Source organism: Culex pipiens, chromosome 3 (genome assembly GCF_016801865.2).
Source record: "Culex pipiens pallens isolate TS chromosome 3, TS_CPP_V2, whole genome shotgun sequence".
Lineage (NCBI taxonomy): Eukaryota > Metazoa > Arthropoda > Insecta > Diptera > Culicidae > Culex > Culex pipiens.
Window position 1 is genome coordinate 148,650,131 of NC_068939.1, and position 19,002 is coordinate 148,669,132.

The 19,002-nt window shown below is 39.3% G+C and overlaps 1 protein-coding gene across 7 annotated transcripts in view; it reads left to right on the forward strand.

Moving 5' to 3' along the window:
• The window catches only part of LOC120432191 (soluble guanylate cyclase 88E-like), a 103,272-nt gene that overhangs the window by 81,676 nt on the left and 2,594 nt on the right, over positions 1-19,002 (forward strand). For all 7 annotated transcript variants that reach the window (XM_052709744.1, XM_052709745.1, XM_052709747.1 and 4 more), the window contains 9 exons: positions 15,825-16,119; positions 16,264-16,545; positions 16,741-16,946; positions 17,013-17,278; positions 17,338-17,464; positions 17,520-17,871; positions 17,932-18,064; positions 18,125-18,849; positions 18,907-18,998. In XM_052709744.1, coding sequence (XP_052565704.1) covers positions 15,952-16,119; positions 16,264-16,545; positions 16,741-16,946; positions 17,013-17,278; positions 17,338-17,464; positions 17,520-17,871; positions 17,932-18,064; positions 18,125-18,849; positions 18,907-18,998 — 2,351 coding nt within the window. In that variant the 5' untranslated portion in view covers positions 15,825-15,951. The remainder of the gene's footprint in view (positions 1-15,824; positions 16,120-16,263; positions 16,546-16,740; positions 16,947-17,012; positions 17,279-17,337; positions 17,465-17,519; positions 17,872-17,931; positions 18,065-18,124; positions 18,850-18,906; positions 18,999-19,002) is intronic.

Consider the following 19,002-nt stretch of genomic DNA (forward strand, 5'->3'; position numbering starts at 1 on the left):
TTATTTCTTATTATAGGAAAGGTACTACAAATATTCATATATGTTTGTGTTCCCGCAAGAACCACGATCAATAAACCATAACTGATTCGGCTCAAAATTGGCACAGTTACCCATTTTAACCTAACGAAGGGGTATCTCTTAAGATTTTCCAATATTTTAAATTTTCTTTTCACCCCAATCTGCAATTATGCAGAAGAGTCAAGTTTTCATTTGGAACAACATTTTTAATTTTTTAATTTCGTGTTTTTTGTAATATTGCAGGCTTATTTTTCAAAGTGTGGCGGAGAATTACCCATATTAGAAATATAGTCCAGACTGAAGGCCTTGGCAAAATTTCACTTCGAATAATCAAAACTTCGGATAATCGAATCAAGAAAAAAAAATAAAACAACGAAAAAAAAAATATTTGGGTAAAAAAAAAGGTGAATTAATTTTTTTGAATTCAATATGGCATTGGTGAAATATTGAAAAAGTACATTTTTAATTTGTATAGGCAATCAACTATTCAAATTTGACTAAAATGAGGTCGCAGAATTCGAATTTGATGTTAAAAATAAAAAAATAAAAAATACGATTTTTTTGTTCGTGCTTCGATTATCCGAAGTCCCATACAAACCTTCGGATAATCGAACTTCGGATAATCGAAACTTTGGATAATCGAGGCTTCGGATAATCGAGATTGGACTGTAGTTCAAAACTCCAGAAAATTTTCGAATCACATTAATTGTAAATCAGGTATGTTTACAAGAATACAGCAGCTTCTTAATATTTTTCTACCGTTTTTTTAAAGTGGTGGTAAATCGATGAAAATACACATTTTTATGCATGTTTGTTTTGTAAAATTTACTTTTTCATACTTCACATTTTGTGCCCCGATTTACCCCACTTTCCCTTGTCCTAGAGTGCTTGGGACAGTGGTTAGTTTTATATGTCCAAACAACCCCTGAATATTTTAGGCAGGGTAAGAAACCAGCAAGCTTAGTACAAGAGAGGACGTATCGAAATTTTAATTCATATTCAAGTTTATCGTCTAGTTGAGGTGTTTGCGCCGATTATTGAATTAATTGTTTCGAGATCAAGCACCGCCAGGTGCGTCAAAACAACTACCAGCTTGTTTTTTCGCCTCCTTCCAAATCACCGGTAATCATTTTCAGCAGTTTCCCTCCCAGACGGTGTCCATTCAAGCGGCTTTGATGCGATAAGAAGCTAAATTTATGGACTGTGGCATTGCGATGGGATAGTGGGATAGGTTAAGCATCTTCAACCTACCTCCTCCACCGAATAACTTTGGCCAGCGTTATTTCGAGGGGAATCCTTTGTGCTACCTGGGGCTAGTGGCGCCCATCAGAAAGGCACGAAAGATAAAGTTTTACCTTTGTGGCACATCTGGTTCCGATTCTGGGAGAGCAAAAAGTCTTTCTACACCGTAGCGTCCCCTATTTGTTGTGGCAGAAAAACTTTTAACAAAACAACGGAATTATTTGTGTAAACTTGGAAATCAACAAATAAGGGTAAAAGTTTTTGCCGGTACGTGCGTTTGAGTTTGATCAGTACCTGTACGGAAAATTGGATTAATCCAGCACCAATCCTATCAAGCAGTTCAATGCTGCTAATCTGTGCAAGTAACTTTTTGTGAAAGTTATCCTGTATATCTCATTCACGACTCATTGGTCAGGATATTATAAGTTAGCAGATGTGCTAACGAACCTAGTGTGAGTTGAGATAGGTGCTCATTTCAAGAAGGATTATCTCAGAAGAACACCTGTTACATTACGTGATGAACCATTTTGCTTAGGAGAGCTTGGGGCAACTTAATAACGTCATGCATTTTTTCTTAAATGAAAGGCTAATGTTTGCTTCTCTAAAATAATTTAAAAAATATGTCCCATTTATAATACTGAGATGCCAGAAACCGCACACATTGAGATAATTAGATTTTACTTATATGGGAGTTAAGTATCGCATTGCAGATTCTCGCTGTTGCTTTTCTTCTTCGTGATAATATAGCCTAGCACAGTCACACATACACTAACATACACACATGCAAACGTGCACTGACTTGTTCGCAATTTTCACAAAAAGGCTTAGGGGAAAGCATTCTGCTGTTGAGGTAAGTTGGTCTTCGGGGTTGCGGTTTCAGTCGTGAATGTGTGTGTTTGTGCAGATTAATTAAATTTGCAGTCTCTTCACTATTGCAACTGTGCTTTGTGTGGTTGTGTGTGTCTTGCTGTATGTGGACGAGTTTTGAAATAATTTGCACTAGTAGCTTGTTTTTCTTGTGACAGATGGTGAAGCACTTTAGAAGCAACAGTCTGGAAGTTCTTCACTTGTGATGGAGCACCGGATTCGAGTGGCAGAAATGACAGTTCTCCCATAAGGAATACATTGTCGAAAAAGAGCAAAAACTGCTCGAATGGAAGTGCTCCATTTCTCTGTTGAATTGGAAAGAATACTAGTAGAGAATATGCTGTCAAGCGTGAGTTAAGACAAATAATGAGAAATCTATAAAAGATAATTGACATTTTAGAACACTTACTTTGCAAGATCAAAGGTACCGTCATCCTGGGTCTTGGGTTTTTGTATGAATTTCACTACCAAGCCTTAATGTCACTTCTGATGCGGTATCAAATAGAGACGGATAGACCGGGAACCGTGGTGTAGGGGTTAGCGTGGTTGCCTCTCACCCAGTCGGCTTGGGTTCGATCCCAGACGGTCCCGGTGGAAGTAAATGATGGCCCCGGTCTATCCTAGAGGTTTAGGTCGTTAGCTCAATCCAGGTGTAGGGTCGTCTCCCTGGGTCCTGCCTCGGTGGAGTCGCTGGTAGGCAGTTGGACTGACCATCCAAAGGTCGTCAGTTCGAATCCCGGGGTGGTGGTGCAAAAAGAGGTTTGCAATTGCCTCAACAATCAAGCTAGAACGCCAAGGCAATCCTGTGCGAATAATTTGATTTTGATTTTTTTAGACGGATTATAGGGGGATAAAATTTATTAAAAGTAGCTCTTGAACCCAGCCGTCCCCTAACATGACAGTTTTCGTGAGTTGCGCGTATCTACCGACAGATGGCAAGTGGGCCTCGTCGGATTCCGACCATTAAATACGCAACTCAAAATTTGCATGGGAAACTTTTTTTTCGTGACGGCTTTCGCGACTTTCCAACTGTTCAAGACTAATATTTCAACGTGGCGTATCTCTAAACAAGTTTTTCAAGAAAATGATTCCAGAATGCTTATCTTGTCGTTTTATACCAAAACAAGGCTAAAATTAATTTAAACTATTCGCCATTTTCAGATGTTTGGCTAGATAATATCAAAGGCCGCCATCTTAGGCCCACTGGGCCCACAAAAAGGGGTACGCTCAGTTTGTATGGGAGCTGTCAACATGCTCCCGGGCTGCTTGAAACGAATTTAAAGTGTTGGAGAACGGTAGTGGAATGGAATCGTAAATTCAGCTTTAAAAAATTGTGTTTTTTGATATTCTTTACACTTTTTATTTTTATTTTTTTGAGTGTTGATGAAATTCGATAAAAAAATTGATGAAACTTTGTTTACACTTTCCAAGATAACAAAAGATTTTCTGCATCATGAGCTTTTTCATTCAAATTTTTATACATTTGTGCTGGCTGGTCATTACATTTGGATGAGGAATTAAGTTTTGAATTAAGTTTGAAATCTGTGTTAATAGGTCGTCTCTTCGGCAAAGTTGTTGGTTTAATGAGGACTATTCAGGAAAAAGCAACGAGAAAAAGTTGATTTTCAATCGTGTTTTTTTTATTAAGAAGTAATTGGTCATATTTACTTCGAATTTTATTTTTTTCATTTGTTTCAAGGGACAAAAACACGCAACTAGACAGTCATAGAGAAGTGCGGCCAAACATTTTGTCAGCAAGTCCAATCCAAAGGCCGTCAGTACGAACCCTGTGGTGGAAGGTTCCTTAGACCCGAGCAGACGGAAATAACTTGGGATTAAATTTTTTTTTGATGTTTGAAAATACTAGGCCAATAACATTTTATGTTATTTATAACAACATTTGTTATTCGTCGTTATGATTTTTTTGTTATTGGATTGTTATTGTAATAACGTACTGATAACACTTTTACTTATTCTTCGAACAAATCTTTGTTATTATTTTTTGTTATTTTAACAACTAATCCGATCATCCCAATAACAATTGGTGGTATTCTTCCATAACAAAAAATGTTATTCCAAAGTTATTGTTGCTTTTAATCAATATCAGACCAATAACAAATTTTGTTATTATAACTTAAACTGTTATTCAACTCTTATGCAAAAATTGATTTTTCAAGAAGAATCCATAACACTTTCTGTTATTTTAACAGTATTTGTTATTGAAATGGCATGAATTTAGTTATTACCGTCTGTTCGGGGAGTAGAAAGAGTTTTGGGTGCCCTCCCCATTCAAGCCTCGAACCATAAAAGACATGGGGGTCGTTATAGTGGAAGGTTTGTTTTTTGTTGTTATGTTATTGAGAACTTATGGAAAAAAAATCGTCTTGTTGAAATCGCAAATCACTTTTCTAGATCAATTCGGACCACTTTGCACCCTTGGACAAATTTGTTGAACGTTTAATTTTATATCTGAAACTCACTGTTGACAAAATTTCCACACAATTAACACCACATGCTTTGAAAAACATAAATGTTGCCTTTCTCAACATATTAAAAAAAAAACATTCATATTTCATCTTAAACCAACAATCCCTAAACCTTAACCGAAAAACGAAACGAAACTATTGGCACTACGCCCCCCGGGGCATGGCCTTCCTCTAACGTGGGATTTCTGCTCCAGCGCCTCTGACGAGACAGGAGAAACCGGGACCGACGTTTTACTTCACCATCCGATAGAAGCTCAGTGGATAAGGCGGGAATCGAACCCGCGTCTCATAGCATCATCGGGATCGGCAGCCGAAGCCGCTACCCCTGCGCCACGAGACCCACGATCCTTAACCGATTTGACTTAAAATTGGCTTAGATGCTAAATTTTCACTTAGGATTTTCCAAAATTTCTCTCATTTTTTGGACAACTGCCAAAATTGCAAAATGGCTTTTTTCAAATAAAGTCTATTTACGAAATTTTGAGAGAATTGCTCAATTGCTAATTTTATTACATGTTCAAAATTTTTATAACTTTGCATAGAAATTAAGAAAATTAGCCGTGAAATTCAAAATTTCGTTTTGTTTTCCCTTCCCCTAACCCTTCACCAGAGCCGAGGGACAACAACTGAAAAAAAAAAACAAATTTGTACTAGCCTTTGATGTTAAAGAACAAGCAGAAGATAATCTAAAGTAGAGCGTCCAATTTCCCGGGGTTACAAAATTCCCGGGAAACGGGAAATTTTTAACAAATTTCCCGGGAAATCCCGGGAATTCCCGGGAAATTTGAAATTTATCGAAAATTGATCTTATCCTGCTTCTGATTGATATTTTGCAACAAAATTGTATAGAACTGCAACTTTAATGTTCAAAATGAGTGTAGGGGTCAATTAATGGCTTGACTGCTTATAAAAATCATACAACTTTGTAAAAAAAAATCTTATTATATCAATTGATTTTTTTTTGTTAAGAAGTATTATTTTTTTAAATAAAATATTGAATCAGTGAGTAAAATCCATGCTTCTTAACCATAAAAATGCTTTTAAATTTGTCTCTGTTACCATTTCAAAGGAATATGTTTAAGAATAACGTTGACTCATAAAACAAAAAAAAAAAGCATGCAGAAATTATGTTTTTAATGGCAAATAACTTGTTGTAGACCATTATTTTATCAACAAAACTCATTTTAAGGATTTTTGGGCAAAATTTTGGCTTTTTATCAATTTCACCAAAAATTTATAGGTATATTGCTAAAAAACTTATAAACTATGTTAAGTAAAATTTACACATTGATTTTCTTTTTCTTCTTAAAAAATTAAAAAATGTTTAGATTGGTGCGCTGGAAGTGGGGACGCGAAGTCGTGATTATTCAGGTTATTTTTTTTGTGTGCTTTTGTGTCGCTGTACGTATAGTGTGAGTGATTGTGGTAATCGAATAATAGCATCATTGGTGCGCTGAAAGTGGGGACGCGAAGTCGTGATTATTCAGGTTAATTTTTTTGTGTGCTTTTGGGTCGCTGTTCGTATAGTGTGAGTGATTGTGGTAATCGAATAATAGCATCATTGGTGCGCTGAAAGTGGGGACGTGAAGTCGTGATTATTCAGGTTAATTTTTTTGTGTGCTTTTGTGTCGCTGTTCGTATAGGGGGAGTGATTGTGGTAATCGAATAATAGCATCATTGGTGCGCTGAAAGTGGGGACGCGAAGTCGTGATTATTCAGGTTAATTTTTTTGTGTGCTTTTGTGTCGCTGTTCGTATAGGGTGAGTGATTGTGGTAATCGAATAATAGCATCATTGGTGCGCTGAAAGTGGGGACGCGAAGTCGTGATTATTCAGGTTAATTTTTTTGTGTGCTTTTGTGTCGCTGTTCGTATAGTGTGAGTGATTGTGGTAATCGAATAATAGCATCATTGGTGCGCTGGAAGTGGGGACGCGAAGTCGTGATTATTCAGGTTAATTTTTTTGTGTGCTTTTGTGTCGCTGTACGTATAGTGTGAGTGATTGTGGTAATCGAATAATAGCATCATTGGTGCGCTGGAAGTGGGGACGCGAAGTCGTGATTATTCAGGTTAATTTTTTTGTGTGCTTTTGTGCCGCTGTTCGTATGGGGTGAGTGCATAATTTGTAAAGGGAGCGCGTGGTCGTAAAACATATTCGGAGTGAAAAGTGATTTTTTGTGATTTTCAAAGCCCTTCCTATATCAACGTTGATCGGAAGGCACGGCGTCGGGTGGATTATGTTTAAATTTTTCGAACAAGGTTTTATTTTTCTGCGGTGAAAAAGCCATTTCTATATAATGATCGAAAGACGCACTGACTATTTGGATCGTCGAGTTAATAGTGGAGCATAATAACTGTGTGTGAGTGATTTTGTGTGTTAACCAGAAAGACCTTCCCATAGCATCGTTGCTCGGAAGGCTCGCCGACGGGTCTGTTATGAAAGTCCTCCCCATAGCGTCGTAGCTCGGGAGGCATCGAAAAACCAATACCTTATCCTACTAACCCAAAAAAAAAAAATCACGTGATGCTTGAAGGAGATGCTGTGGATTCAACGGTCTCAAGCGGTATCAACAAGTATATAGCGAAAAACTATGTGCTTGATGAGTCTGCAACTTCAACTATCGGACTAACATTCCTCCCTTTCGTTGAACTGCAGGCTTCTTGGGAGGGCGCCGGTATTGACTAATAAAGTAGGGATCTTCAGAGGTTAAACAGTGAACGGATGATTGGCTCCCACTGATCATTTTTGATTCATTGTTTAACTTCAGCTGATCTGTCAATAACGGAGTAGCAGCTCATTGGCAGTCAACCATGCTCATGCTCATGCTCATGCTCTTAAAAAATTAAAAAATGTTTAGATTGAGCTACACACATTTTTCTAAGAAGTGCTGCAAAAAACTTCCAAGAGATCTTTTTTATTTGTTTTAATAAGTATAGAAAACACTCAAAAATTATTTTAAAAAAAATATTTTATATACATGAATTGTTTGATAAACATATCAACTCCAAAACCCTTACGCATTTGACGTTAAATTTATCGTCATACTATTTTTACTATTAATTGTTTAAAAAAGTGCGTTTAGGGAGACTTGATCCCTGCATTTTTACAGTCACTGGAATCAGCCTCAAGATTAAATAATTGGGCTGAGTTTTTGTACATAGTTTTCTTTAGTATGGTTGTACATAACTTACTGCAGTTTAAACCGTTTTTTAAAAGTTTTGTAAACAAATATTACCAGCTTTTGTAAACATGTTCAATTTTGGTCTAAAAAAGGTAATTTTAAGTTTTTTAAATATTTAGCATGCTAAACTTGTTATATTTTGAACACAAACGTACAGGTTTAATGTGAAATTGCTGTAACTTATAGAAAATTAAAAGTTTGGATGAAAAAGAAACATTTTGCTTAAGATTTCTTCAAAATGTTGAAAGGGGGTCAAATTACCCCCAACATTTTGAAAACGCCGGTTTAAAATATTATTTTAAATCACTTGGCATGATTCGAAGAGTTTATCTGATGAAATACCCTTATCAGACAAACATAGTTGAATGTTTAAGCTTTCAATTCATGCAAAAAGATGATAGTTTTGTGAGAAATTGACAAAATTATGTGCGATACAAAAAAAAGGGGATCAAGTCTCCCCACTCTCCCCTACATGTTTTACAAAATAATAATCTTAAGACAAACCTTACCAGTTGGAAAAAAAATAAAAACAGAATGAAATCCTATCATTGATACCCCGTTTTTCTTATCAGTTCAATATGCACAGTAGATTAAAATTAATAAAATTAAGTTAGGTTCTCTCATTAATATTTTTTCGAATAGAAAAAAAAATTAAAATAAAAAAATTAAATATTATTTTTCGGGAATTCCCGGGAATTTTTTTCCCGGGACGGGAAATTGGACGCTCTAATCTAAAGGCTCTATCAAATTCTTTTGTGGAGACTAAATTGATTTAAGATTGCAGCTAGAATCGCTTGGCTTGTTCGAAAACTCAAATAAAATCAAATCAGTTTAAATGTTCCATTCTGAGAGTAAATCACACTCATTTCATTCAACTATCATCCAATTGCAAACTACTTTCGTCCTCCCTGACCGATATTGGCAGTAGTTTGCATTCGCTCGATATTGCAATTTCTATTTTACGTACCACATAACAATGGGACTGATTTCTTATGTTTTCTTGCCATGCCAACCGGTCATGTCGTTGGGATTTCTTCTGGAAGAGTGTGCCTTCTAGTTGACGAGGCGCAAATGGGCTGAAATGAACACCTCATAATAAATACTAATAATTTAGAAGATTTCGATCGACACAAACAAAATAAACAAAATAAGCGAACATTAAATAGTATGTCAAACAAGTACTGTTTACCCCCTATAACAAACTTTGATGGACCTGGTATTGCCAATTCAATATTGATCGAGCCACTGACTGCGCACTGTCACCGATGTGGATGATGTTCAATGCTCGTAAACATTGTATTGGATGCACAGCTTGCAAATGGTGCATGTCACCAGTTTCTTCATGTCAACTGGGAACTGCCAGGGTTGGATGGTGGTGGAACGAGATTGCATGCATGTTTTTCGTGCATATTTGCACACTCGGTTGAATAGCGATATACAATACATATTTGTTGATGCTATATCGAGTGCAATCAGGTATGGTTTTGATTACGCTCGTTAATCTGTGGTGTCGAATGATGGACAGCCTGGTCGGCTGATTGCAAACAAGGATATCACACCATGTGATGGGTTTATTTGCATTTCGTGATGGATGAGTTGTTGTTCAAACAATTTGATTAGTGTACTGATTTGTTTATTAGCTTCAGTAATTTCAGCTGCATTTTCTGAATTGATTTGTGCAAGTGAGGTGGAAAAAAGAGAAAAACAAAGAAGAGATTTTATCAAATATCCTGAAGCGATGATACGTCACGACCAGAATCAACACACACACACATGTTTGTTTACGCGATTCCATTGAGATTTGGCAGCTGCCTCCCAGACTATGTTTGTATAGCTTCCACGTGGCTTCGAGAAGCCACCCCCTAACCCCTCCCTCTCTGAAGCATTATCGAAAGTGTTCTTTGTTGGCGCTATTCAGTGCGACTTTAATACACAGAGCGACTTGGATGAAGACGTCGATAGAGACGACGACGACGACAGCAGCGCGTCGCGCATAGCCTCTGGAATTGCTTTTTGCCCAAAATGACGATAATGTGCGCTCATAAAGCGATCTAAATCGAATTTTATGCTCCCGTACAAGGAGGTGGCCCGCGCGAGTCGACATCGTCTCATGTGGTGGGTGTTGTGTTGTGTTTATCTATATGGTGCTTGTTAGTGTGCCCGGGGTGCTCCGGGGCTGTACAAGTGTGAACAATAATAATCCATTAGCTTTAGGCAAACGGAGGCAATCAAAGTTTCGCCCAGGACCTTTTGAATGGACGACGAAATCTTGAACGGAACGCGTTGTGTAAGGTGTTTGAAGGAACAAACATAGATCGATATCTCAAGCGTTGGTGATTAACAGACAAAGATAGACTAATAGGAAGCTGTATCATTCAATTAAATATCTTGTTCTCATCTTTGGACAGGAATGTATGCATTCTACCAAAAATTACAGACATGATAACATTCGTTCTACATGCAACAAATATGTTTTACAATGTATTGGACAACGTTCATAGCTTAAGAACCCCAAACAAGTCCATTCAATTGCTCTCTTTATGGAACTTTATGTGTTTGTTTCCAATCGAAAAACCCGCTGACTGGCAGCGAAATTAGAAAAATGTACAGTTATGTCGAGTCAAGTAGCCTAGTGGTAACGCTTCCGCTTCGTAAGTGGTAGATCGGGGCTCAAAATCCGGCTCGGGCCAATATAACTGGTGATCGTTTCTCTTCTGGATTCGATTGCTTGGTAAAGGGTAGGTAGTGTATCGTTACAAGCTGGACCTTATCAATGACACCTCAGCAAGGCGACCTATGGAATGTTATCATAAACCTTAAAATGTTAACATGAGTAACGTCATGATTCGAATTCCCGGACGCTTCGAAACCAGGACACTTCAACTTGTTTTATCAATTATTTTGATATAAGTTCGCATTATGAATGTCAAAACTGTGTTATTTGATGAATTCTGACATCAATTTTCATTTAAAGTTTGTTTGAACGCTGTAGTTAATGCCAAAACAATAAAATAAAATAAAATTATAAGTTTTCCAAAAATGCAAAACATTTCAACGGAAATATTTCATAGGCGCCCGAAGCACCGGGAAGGCAAAGCAGAAATTTATGTTTTTCATTTTCTTAAATTCTAGCCATTTTTGCCTTCCTCACTGAGGTAAGGCTAGGGTATTTTAACCATTAGTGGACCCCCTAGTAGAGCCGAAGCACATTTTTCACAAATTTTCAATATTTTAAGCACTTTTTCATAACCCTTTCTACAAAACAATGAAATCTAAAGTCTTTTGAACAATTTTGACTATTTGTTTCATCAGTTATTCGTTTTTGAGCAGAAAAATAGCCATTTGAAAAAAAAGTTTTTTTGCCTTGTTATGGACCCCTTTTCCTATAGTGGACCCGGGTCCATAATCCGATTGTGGACCCGGGTCCACTATAGGCAAACTGTTATTTTTATACCAAATTTAACCGATTTTTGATGTTTTGATGCATGGTGTAGGTCTAATGATAGATATAATGAATAAAAGATGGACTTTGTTCACTTTTCATTATAAACAAATATGTTTTGTCAACACATTTGGGCCTTAAACAACAAAAAACCTAACAGACATTTAAACACATTTATTTCCGAAAAAGATCAGAGAAAACGTCTCAAAAACCACTGTAAACATAAAAATAATTAAAAAAAGTAATCTTGATGCATTTTTTTCCATATTAATTATATAAATGGTTGACCGAAACTAAATAATAGATTTGTTTTCAGTTGCTGATAAAACCACGCATGTTTATTAAAAAAAAAATGTTTTGTTATTAATTTATTATTATAAAATATCATTTCATACTGCAATTATGATGCTTCAGTTAAGTACAATTAACTATAGTTTTGATTAATTATAAATTCTTACGGCTTCAGCATTATTGGTACTTTTAACATGAAAACAGCTATATTTATACTCATAATTGAAAAAATATGCGTTTAGGTTGATAACAACAAGCATTTATTGTATGTTTTAGAGAAACTTTTGCTTGAATACACAGTTTTCATCATTTTTGAAGGTTTAATTAACAGGGGTCCACTTTTGGAAAAGTTTGAATTTTAGTTGTCCTATATTGGACCCCCATAATTTTTGCTAGAAAATTGCATTTCTTCGCTTTATTTTAGTAAATATCCTTAAACTTACATTACTTCGACTTTCTGAAGTTAAATAATCAGTCAAAAAATGATTAGATGGTTAATTCAATCATAAAATATAAATGCAGTTTTGTTGTGAAAATGCTAGTGGCCATGGCTGATTTCAGATGTCGAACTCAAAACACTTATTTTGGTGAAAAGGGCAATTCAATGTCAGTCAACATTGTTTAAAATGATGCTGAACATGCCAAATAAATGATTTGTAGACAACAACACGCTTGAAATTGAAATTTTATTCAATTTTTCATCAAAAACCCTTCAGAGGGTCCACTATAGGAAAGGGGTCCACTAATGGATAACGCACCCTATAATCCTGCTCTAAAAATGAACTTTCTATTAAAAGCTCCTAGACCCACCTTCATGTATACATATCTACTCAGAATCGAAAACTGAACAAATGTCTGTGTGTGTGTATGTGTGTGTGTATGTATGTATGTGACCAAAATTCTCACTGAGTTTTCTCAGCACTGGCTGAACCGATTTTGATCAAACCAGTTGCATTCGACTTGGTTTAGCGTCCCATACATCGCAATTGAATTGTTTGAAGTTTCGATAAGTAGTTCAAAAGTTATGCATAAAAATGTGTTTTCACAAATACCCGGATCTCAATTAAATGCATGTAAACGATGTCCGGATCCATCATCCGACCCATCGTTGATTAGGTAATTGAAAGGCCTTTCCAATGAGTCCAAGACATTGAAGATCTGGCAACTCTGTCTCGAGTTATGACCACTTAAGTGATATTTATGTACTTTTTTGAAGCCGGATCTCACTTAAATGTATGTAAACTATGTCTGGATCCATCATCCGACCCATCGTTGGTTAGGCAATTAAAAGGCCTTTCCAATGAGTCCAAGACATTGAAGATCTGGCAACCCTGTCTCGAGTTATGACCACTTAAGTGATATTTATGTACTTTTTTGAAGCCGGATCTCACTTAAATGTATGTAAACTATGTCCGGATCCATCATCCGACCCATTGTTAGTTAGGTTATCAAAATATCTTTCTAACGAGTGTAAAACATTGAACATCTGGCAACCCTGTCTCGAGATAGGGCCCCTTAAGTGATATTTATGTACTTTTTTGAAGCCGGATCTCACTTAAATGTAGGTAAACTATGTCCGGATCCACCATCCGACCCATTGTTAGTTAGGTTATCAAAATATCTTTCTAACGAGTGTAAAACATTGAACATCTGGCAACCCTGTCTCGAGATAGGGCCCCTTAAGTGATATTGATGTACTTTTTTGAAGCCGAATCTCACTTAAATGTATGTTAACTATGTCCGGATCCACCATCCGACCCATTGTTAGTTAGGTTATCAAAATATCTTTCTAACGAGTCTAAAACATTGAAGATCTGGCAACCCTGTCTCGAGTTATGACCACTTAAGTGATATTTATGTACTTTATTGAAGCCGGATCTCATTAAATGTATGTAAACTATGTCTGGATCCACCATCCGACCCATCGTTGGTTAGGTAATTGAAAGGCCTTTCCAATCAGTCCAAGACATTGAAGATCTGGCAACCCTGTTTCGAGTTATGACCACTTAAGTGATATTTATGTACTTTATTGAAGCCGGATCTCATTAAATGTATGTAAACTATGTCTGGATCCACCATCCGACCCATCGTTGGTTAGGTAATTGAAAGGTGTTTCCAATGAGTCCAAAACATTGAAGATCTGGCAACCCTGTCTCGAGTTATGACCACTTAAGTGGTATTCATGTACATTTTTGAAGCCGGATCTCACTTAAATGTATGTAAACTATGTCCGGATCCATCATCCGATCCATCGTTGGTTAGGTAATTGAAAGGCCTTTCCAAAGAGTCCAAAATATTGAAGATCTGGCAACCCTGTCTCGAGTTATGACCACATAAGTTATACATTGTGTTCTTTTTTTCTGGATCTAAAAAAATGATGAAACCACTCATATACCCATTTTTGGTAAAAAGTGAGGAAGGCATCAACCACAAAGGTGGATTAAGTTAGTTTTTATATAAACTATCGATTGTTTTGATGTTAACAGCTTATTTGAGGCCTAAAGAATGCCATTCACTAACATTTCAGTCCAAATTTGTGCGATTTATAAGCAAATCGAGTGTCCGGAATTCGAAGCAAAAGTGTCCGGATTTCGAATCAGTTTTTAACAGTGTCCGGGATTCGAAGCACAAAAAGACATTTTAATTTTCAAATTCTGATGAAAAATTGTTAGAAAAGACATATTTTGCATGCAATCTCTTAAAACTGACTGTTTATACTAAATCCTGATGATATTTCTACATTTCCAACTTATTACATGATTTTTTGCCAGCTATAACAAAAATAATATGGTACTAAGTGTCCGGATTTCAAATCATGACGTTAGAAACTGTCACTGAATCCGCTTTGTAAATGCCGGCCACGATACTCTTCAAGGGTGTTCCTCTCCGGAACTGGGAAAGATTTACTTTATAGTTTGTACCAGACTAGGATTACGCTGCTACAGCTTATCTTAGTTCTGGGTTTTAGGTGGTGATAGCCCTCGCACAGCTTCCAATGGCATATATTTATATATTTCAGAATGAAATGGAATTCTTTTGGAATTGTTAAGGATTTTTTAAGTTATTTCCAAGTTGATTAACAAAGATTGTATCTTGTCGCACGTCGCTTTTTGACGTTCCGAGAAAAATGCGTTTTAATATTTGACATTGTATAAACAAAAAAATAAGGCATGCAATGTAAACAATAACAAGCACGTTTTGGTTGGCTAAACTTTCTGTATATTGTTCCGAAGTTTGGTTGAATTTGGATGCCGGAGTCTCGAGTTATAATTAAAAATGTACACGGTAGTCGGTCATGTACGTGTGTCAAACACGTTCTGACCTGAAATCCCTTTGGCCAGTTGTCGCACAAACAGCAATTTTCAGGCTGTGTCAAAATAGCATGAAAAGATTGAAACTTCTTTGACATTAAGAGTGACTACAATGCACAGAGTTTTTTTTTGACTTTTTATTGGAATATCTCAGGATTTAAATCGAAAACGAAAATTTGTAAGAATTCTGAATTAAAAACATTTTTATCACATTTAACGTCTTATTCTCATCCGTGAAAATTTTTCTGCCAATCAATCCACAATCGAATAGACAAGAAGCTTGGGTGCACGACCTCCCACGCCACACCCTCGCCCGAATCTGCTTACTCATTGACAGCGCCAAATCACTGTGTTGACCCGTTAAGGAGCAGACGACACGGGCCGCAACGGGCGTGCAGTCTGCATTAATTGGCTTATGCTTCTTTGTTTTCTTCTCTATTCATTAATTACCTCCGTCGCCACCCCTCTGAGTTATTTTTAGACGACCGCACTCGGTTTGACCTTTTTTTGGGGGTGACCAGCTTCGAAAGATTTTTGTTATCTTTCTGGGATTTTGGTTTTTATTGCTAACTAATATTTAAATTTTTCGCAGTGATATATAGTTTGAAAAGCTACAGACTTGGAGTATTGACTTAAATTCTATTTAAAAACATGAGCAATTAAAATTATATTTTGCAAAACTAAATAACCACCCTAGCTTTTATTGATCACGTATCATGACACCTCGTAGTAACGCTACCGGTACGAAAGTAAGCAGGAGTGCGTTGATCGTGGAGGTGCTGGACGTTTTGCTAAAATAAATAGACTATTATTGCTTCTGGCCCCGACTTGGACGATGAGTCGTTGAAGTTGAATTGCTGAACGTTGTGTGGGGCGTAATAAATGTGCACTTTGATTGACGTCAGAGGGATGGTTCTCATCACAGAGTAATGCGATTAAGCAATAATTCTAAATCGGGTTTCTTCGTCTTATTATTTTAATCCACAGGATCGGTCAGTTCCACCAGTGAAGACCTAATTTCACTACAAGACAGTCACCACCTAAAGGACAGCAATCAGTGTTCCCCCAGCCGAGGAGTGGTTCAGGAGAGTAACCAGCGGCAGGGTGCCACGCTATGTACGGGCTGCTGCTGGAAAATCTGTCCGAGTATATCAAAAGCGTGTACGGGGAGGAAAAGTGGGATGACATCCGCCGCCAGACCGGAATCTCGTCGCCGTCGTTCGGCGTCCACGATGACTACGACGAGAATCTGCTCAACACACTGGCCGGGAAGGCGCAGGAGGTAAGCTTACTTATGAGTCGGAGATTATTTGTGTGAAATTTCTCAATATTCGAGGAACATAAATTAAACAACTCCAAAAATAGAACATAGTAATTTCATGAAGTTATATCTGCCATATTGACATTTCCTCCTTTCCTCGGGCAGATTCTCGGCGTGTCGGAGCGCGAATTCATGGACCAGATGGGCGTGTACTTTGTGGCCTTCGTCAGCCAGTACGGGTACGACCGGGTGCTGTCGGTGCTGGGCCGTCACATGCGTGACTTCTTGAATGGGCTCGATAATTTGCACGAGTACCTCAAGTTCTCGTACCCGCTGATGCGTGCCCCGAGCTTCATCTGTGAGAACGAGACGCGGCACGGCCTGACGCTGCACTACCGCACGAAACGCAAGGGCTTCGTCTACTACACAATGGGACAAATCAGAGAGGTAAGCCGCAAACTCATTAGCCCGGTGGCACGTGTCCGTGAGGTGATGGCGTCGTACCGAGGAAGGGCCACTTCCCATGGACGGAACAGTGGCGATAACTTTTTATGGAAACGGTTATGTTTCCACTCAGACAACAGCCTCTTGACCACTAAACTTGGTTTATCTTTTGCTTGTCGCTCGTCTGCGGTTCTACAGGTGGCTCGTCACTTTTACCACAAAGACATGCAAATTGCCCTGGTCAAGTCGGACCTGCTGGGCGAGACCAACCACTACACGTTCCAGCTGACGTTCGACAACCGAGCCTTCTCGCTGGCAACACTGGCGATGACCCGGGAGGAGAAGCACTTGCCCATCAGCGCCTCGGTGCTGTTTGAGATTTTCCCGTTCTGCATCGTCTTTGGGTGAGTGTCTTTTTTTTTGAGATGGTAATTGATTAATGATCCTAACATGACCGCGTGGATTTGTAGCGCCGACATGGTCGTCCGCAGCATAGGCAACTCGTTGATGGTCATCGTTCCGGACCTGCTGTCGAACAAGATCACCGACTGGTTCGAGCTGCGACGGCCGCTGATTTCGTTCAAATTTCAAACGATTCTCAACCGCACAAACAACATCTTCGAGCTAGTCACGGTCGAGGCAGTCAAGAAGCGGCAGGACGTTCAACGAAAGACTGAAATCTACCTCAGTGAGCAGGAGCACGAGGAAGAGGTAGAGAAGCACTTGCGGCTCAAAGGTATTAACAGTTCTTTTCTAGCTTAAGAGAAGCATAACTAATCACGTGATGCTTCGCAGGTCAAATGATCTACATGGAAAAGTGGCGAATGATTATGTTCCTCGGAACACCGGTCATGCCGAAGCTGTCCTCGTTGATCAACACCGGCCTGTACATAAACGATCTGTCGATGCACGACTTCAGCAGGTAGGTCCGATATCTTTCGAATGATACACACGATGACTTTCTCGAATTCCCGCAGAGATCTCATGCTGGCGGGTACGCAGCAGTCGGTCGAGCTGAAGCTGGCGCTGGACCAGGAGCAGCAAAAGTCCAAAAAGCTGGAGGAATCGATGCGCAAGCTGGACGAGGAGATGCGCCGCACGGACGAGCTGCTGTACCAGATGATACCGAAGCAGGTGGCGGACCGGTTGCGGCGCGGCGAGAACCCCATCGATACGTGCGAGATGTTCAACAGCGTTTCGATTCTGTTCTCGGACGTGGTCACGTTCACCGAGATCTGCAGCCGCATTACGCCGATGGAGGTCGTCTCGATGTTGAATGCTATGTATTCGATTTTCGATACGCTCACGGAGCGAAACAATGTATATAAGGTGAGTGGGTGAAAACAAGAAAGTACGGGATCCAGAAATACAAACATGCTTTAATTACAGGTTGAAACGATAGGTGATGCGTACATGGTGGTATCGGGTGCTCCTGAAAAGGAACAAAACCACGCTGAGAAAGTTTGTGATATGGCCTTGGATATGATAGAGGCAATTACGGATCTTAAGGACCCTTCGACTGGTACGATCGTGCAACTTATAAAGCCAACAAATTCGATTTCACATGGTTTATTTCCGACAGGATCGCATCTGCGGATACGAGTCGGTGTTCACTCTGGTGCTGTGGTGGCGGGCATCGTCGGGCTGAAGATGCCCCGCTACTGCCTGTTTGGTGACTCAGTCAATACGGCCTCCCGGATGGAGTCCACCAGTCAGGCGATGAAAATTCACATATCACAGTCAACGCGAAATGCCTTGCCCTCGAACTACCACGTGTCCGAGCGTGGCGAGATCGACGTCAAGGGCAAGGGTACGATGAAGACGTACTGGCTGGACTGCAAGGAAGATCGACCGCCGCTGCAGCTGCTGGCCGAGGAGGTGCGAAAGCCGTCGATCGAGTACATCGAAACGAGCAAGGACCGACGAATGAGCCTGTCGACGTACAGCATCCAGCTCAAGCAGTCCAGCGGTGGGCTCAGCTCGGCGGGAACCGAGGACCGGCGGGTGTACTCACCGGTGACGTTCGAGGATGTGGCCCGACGGAGTACGGCCAACTCGCCGGTCAAGCTGCACAGTTTCGGGCCTCGTGGCCGCGAGAGCCGTTCCAACTCCACCGGACATGCCTTCATGCACAATGTTTCCGATGTGTTTGGCTCGTTGGTCAGCGATACGGAAGAGTTTCTCGAGGATCTGCACCATCGGAACTCGATCACCACTACGCACTACACGCCGTCGACTCCGTCCTCGTGTGCATTCAGTCCCCCGCCAGCATTCCGGCGGAAGTCGAAATCGTATGTTCCTGGTCAGGTAATTTGAGCTTTAGATGGGGTTTTCACTAGTGACTAACCCTTACGATGATTTCAGTTCAGCGAAGAGGAGCTGGATCTTCTCTCGAACCAGACCACGTCGCCATCGGCACAAAGTTCGATCGAACAGCCAGAACAAACCAAGAAGTCGTAA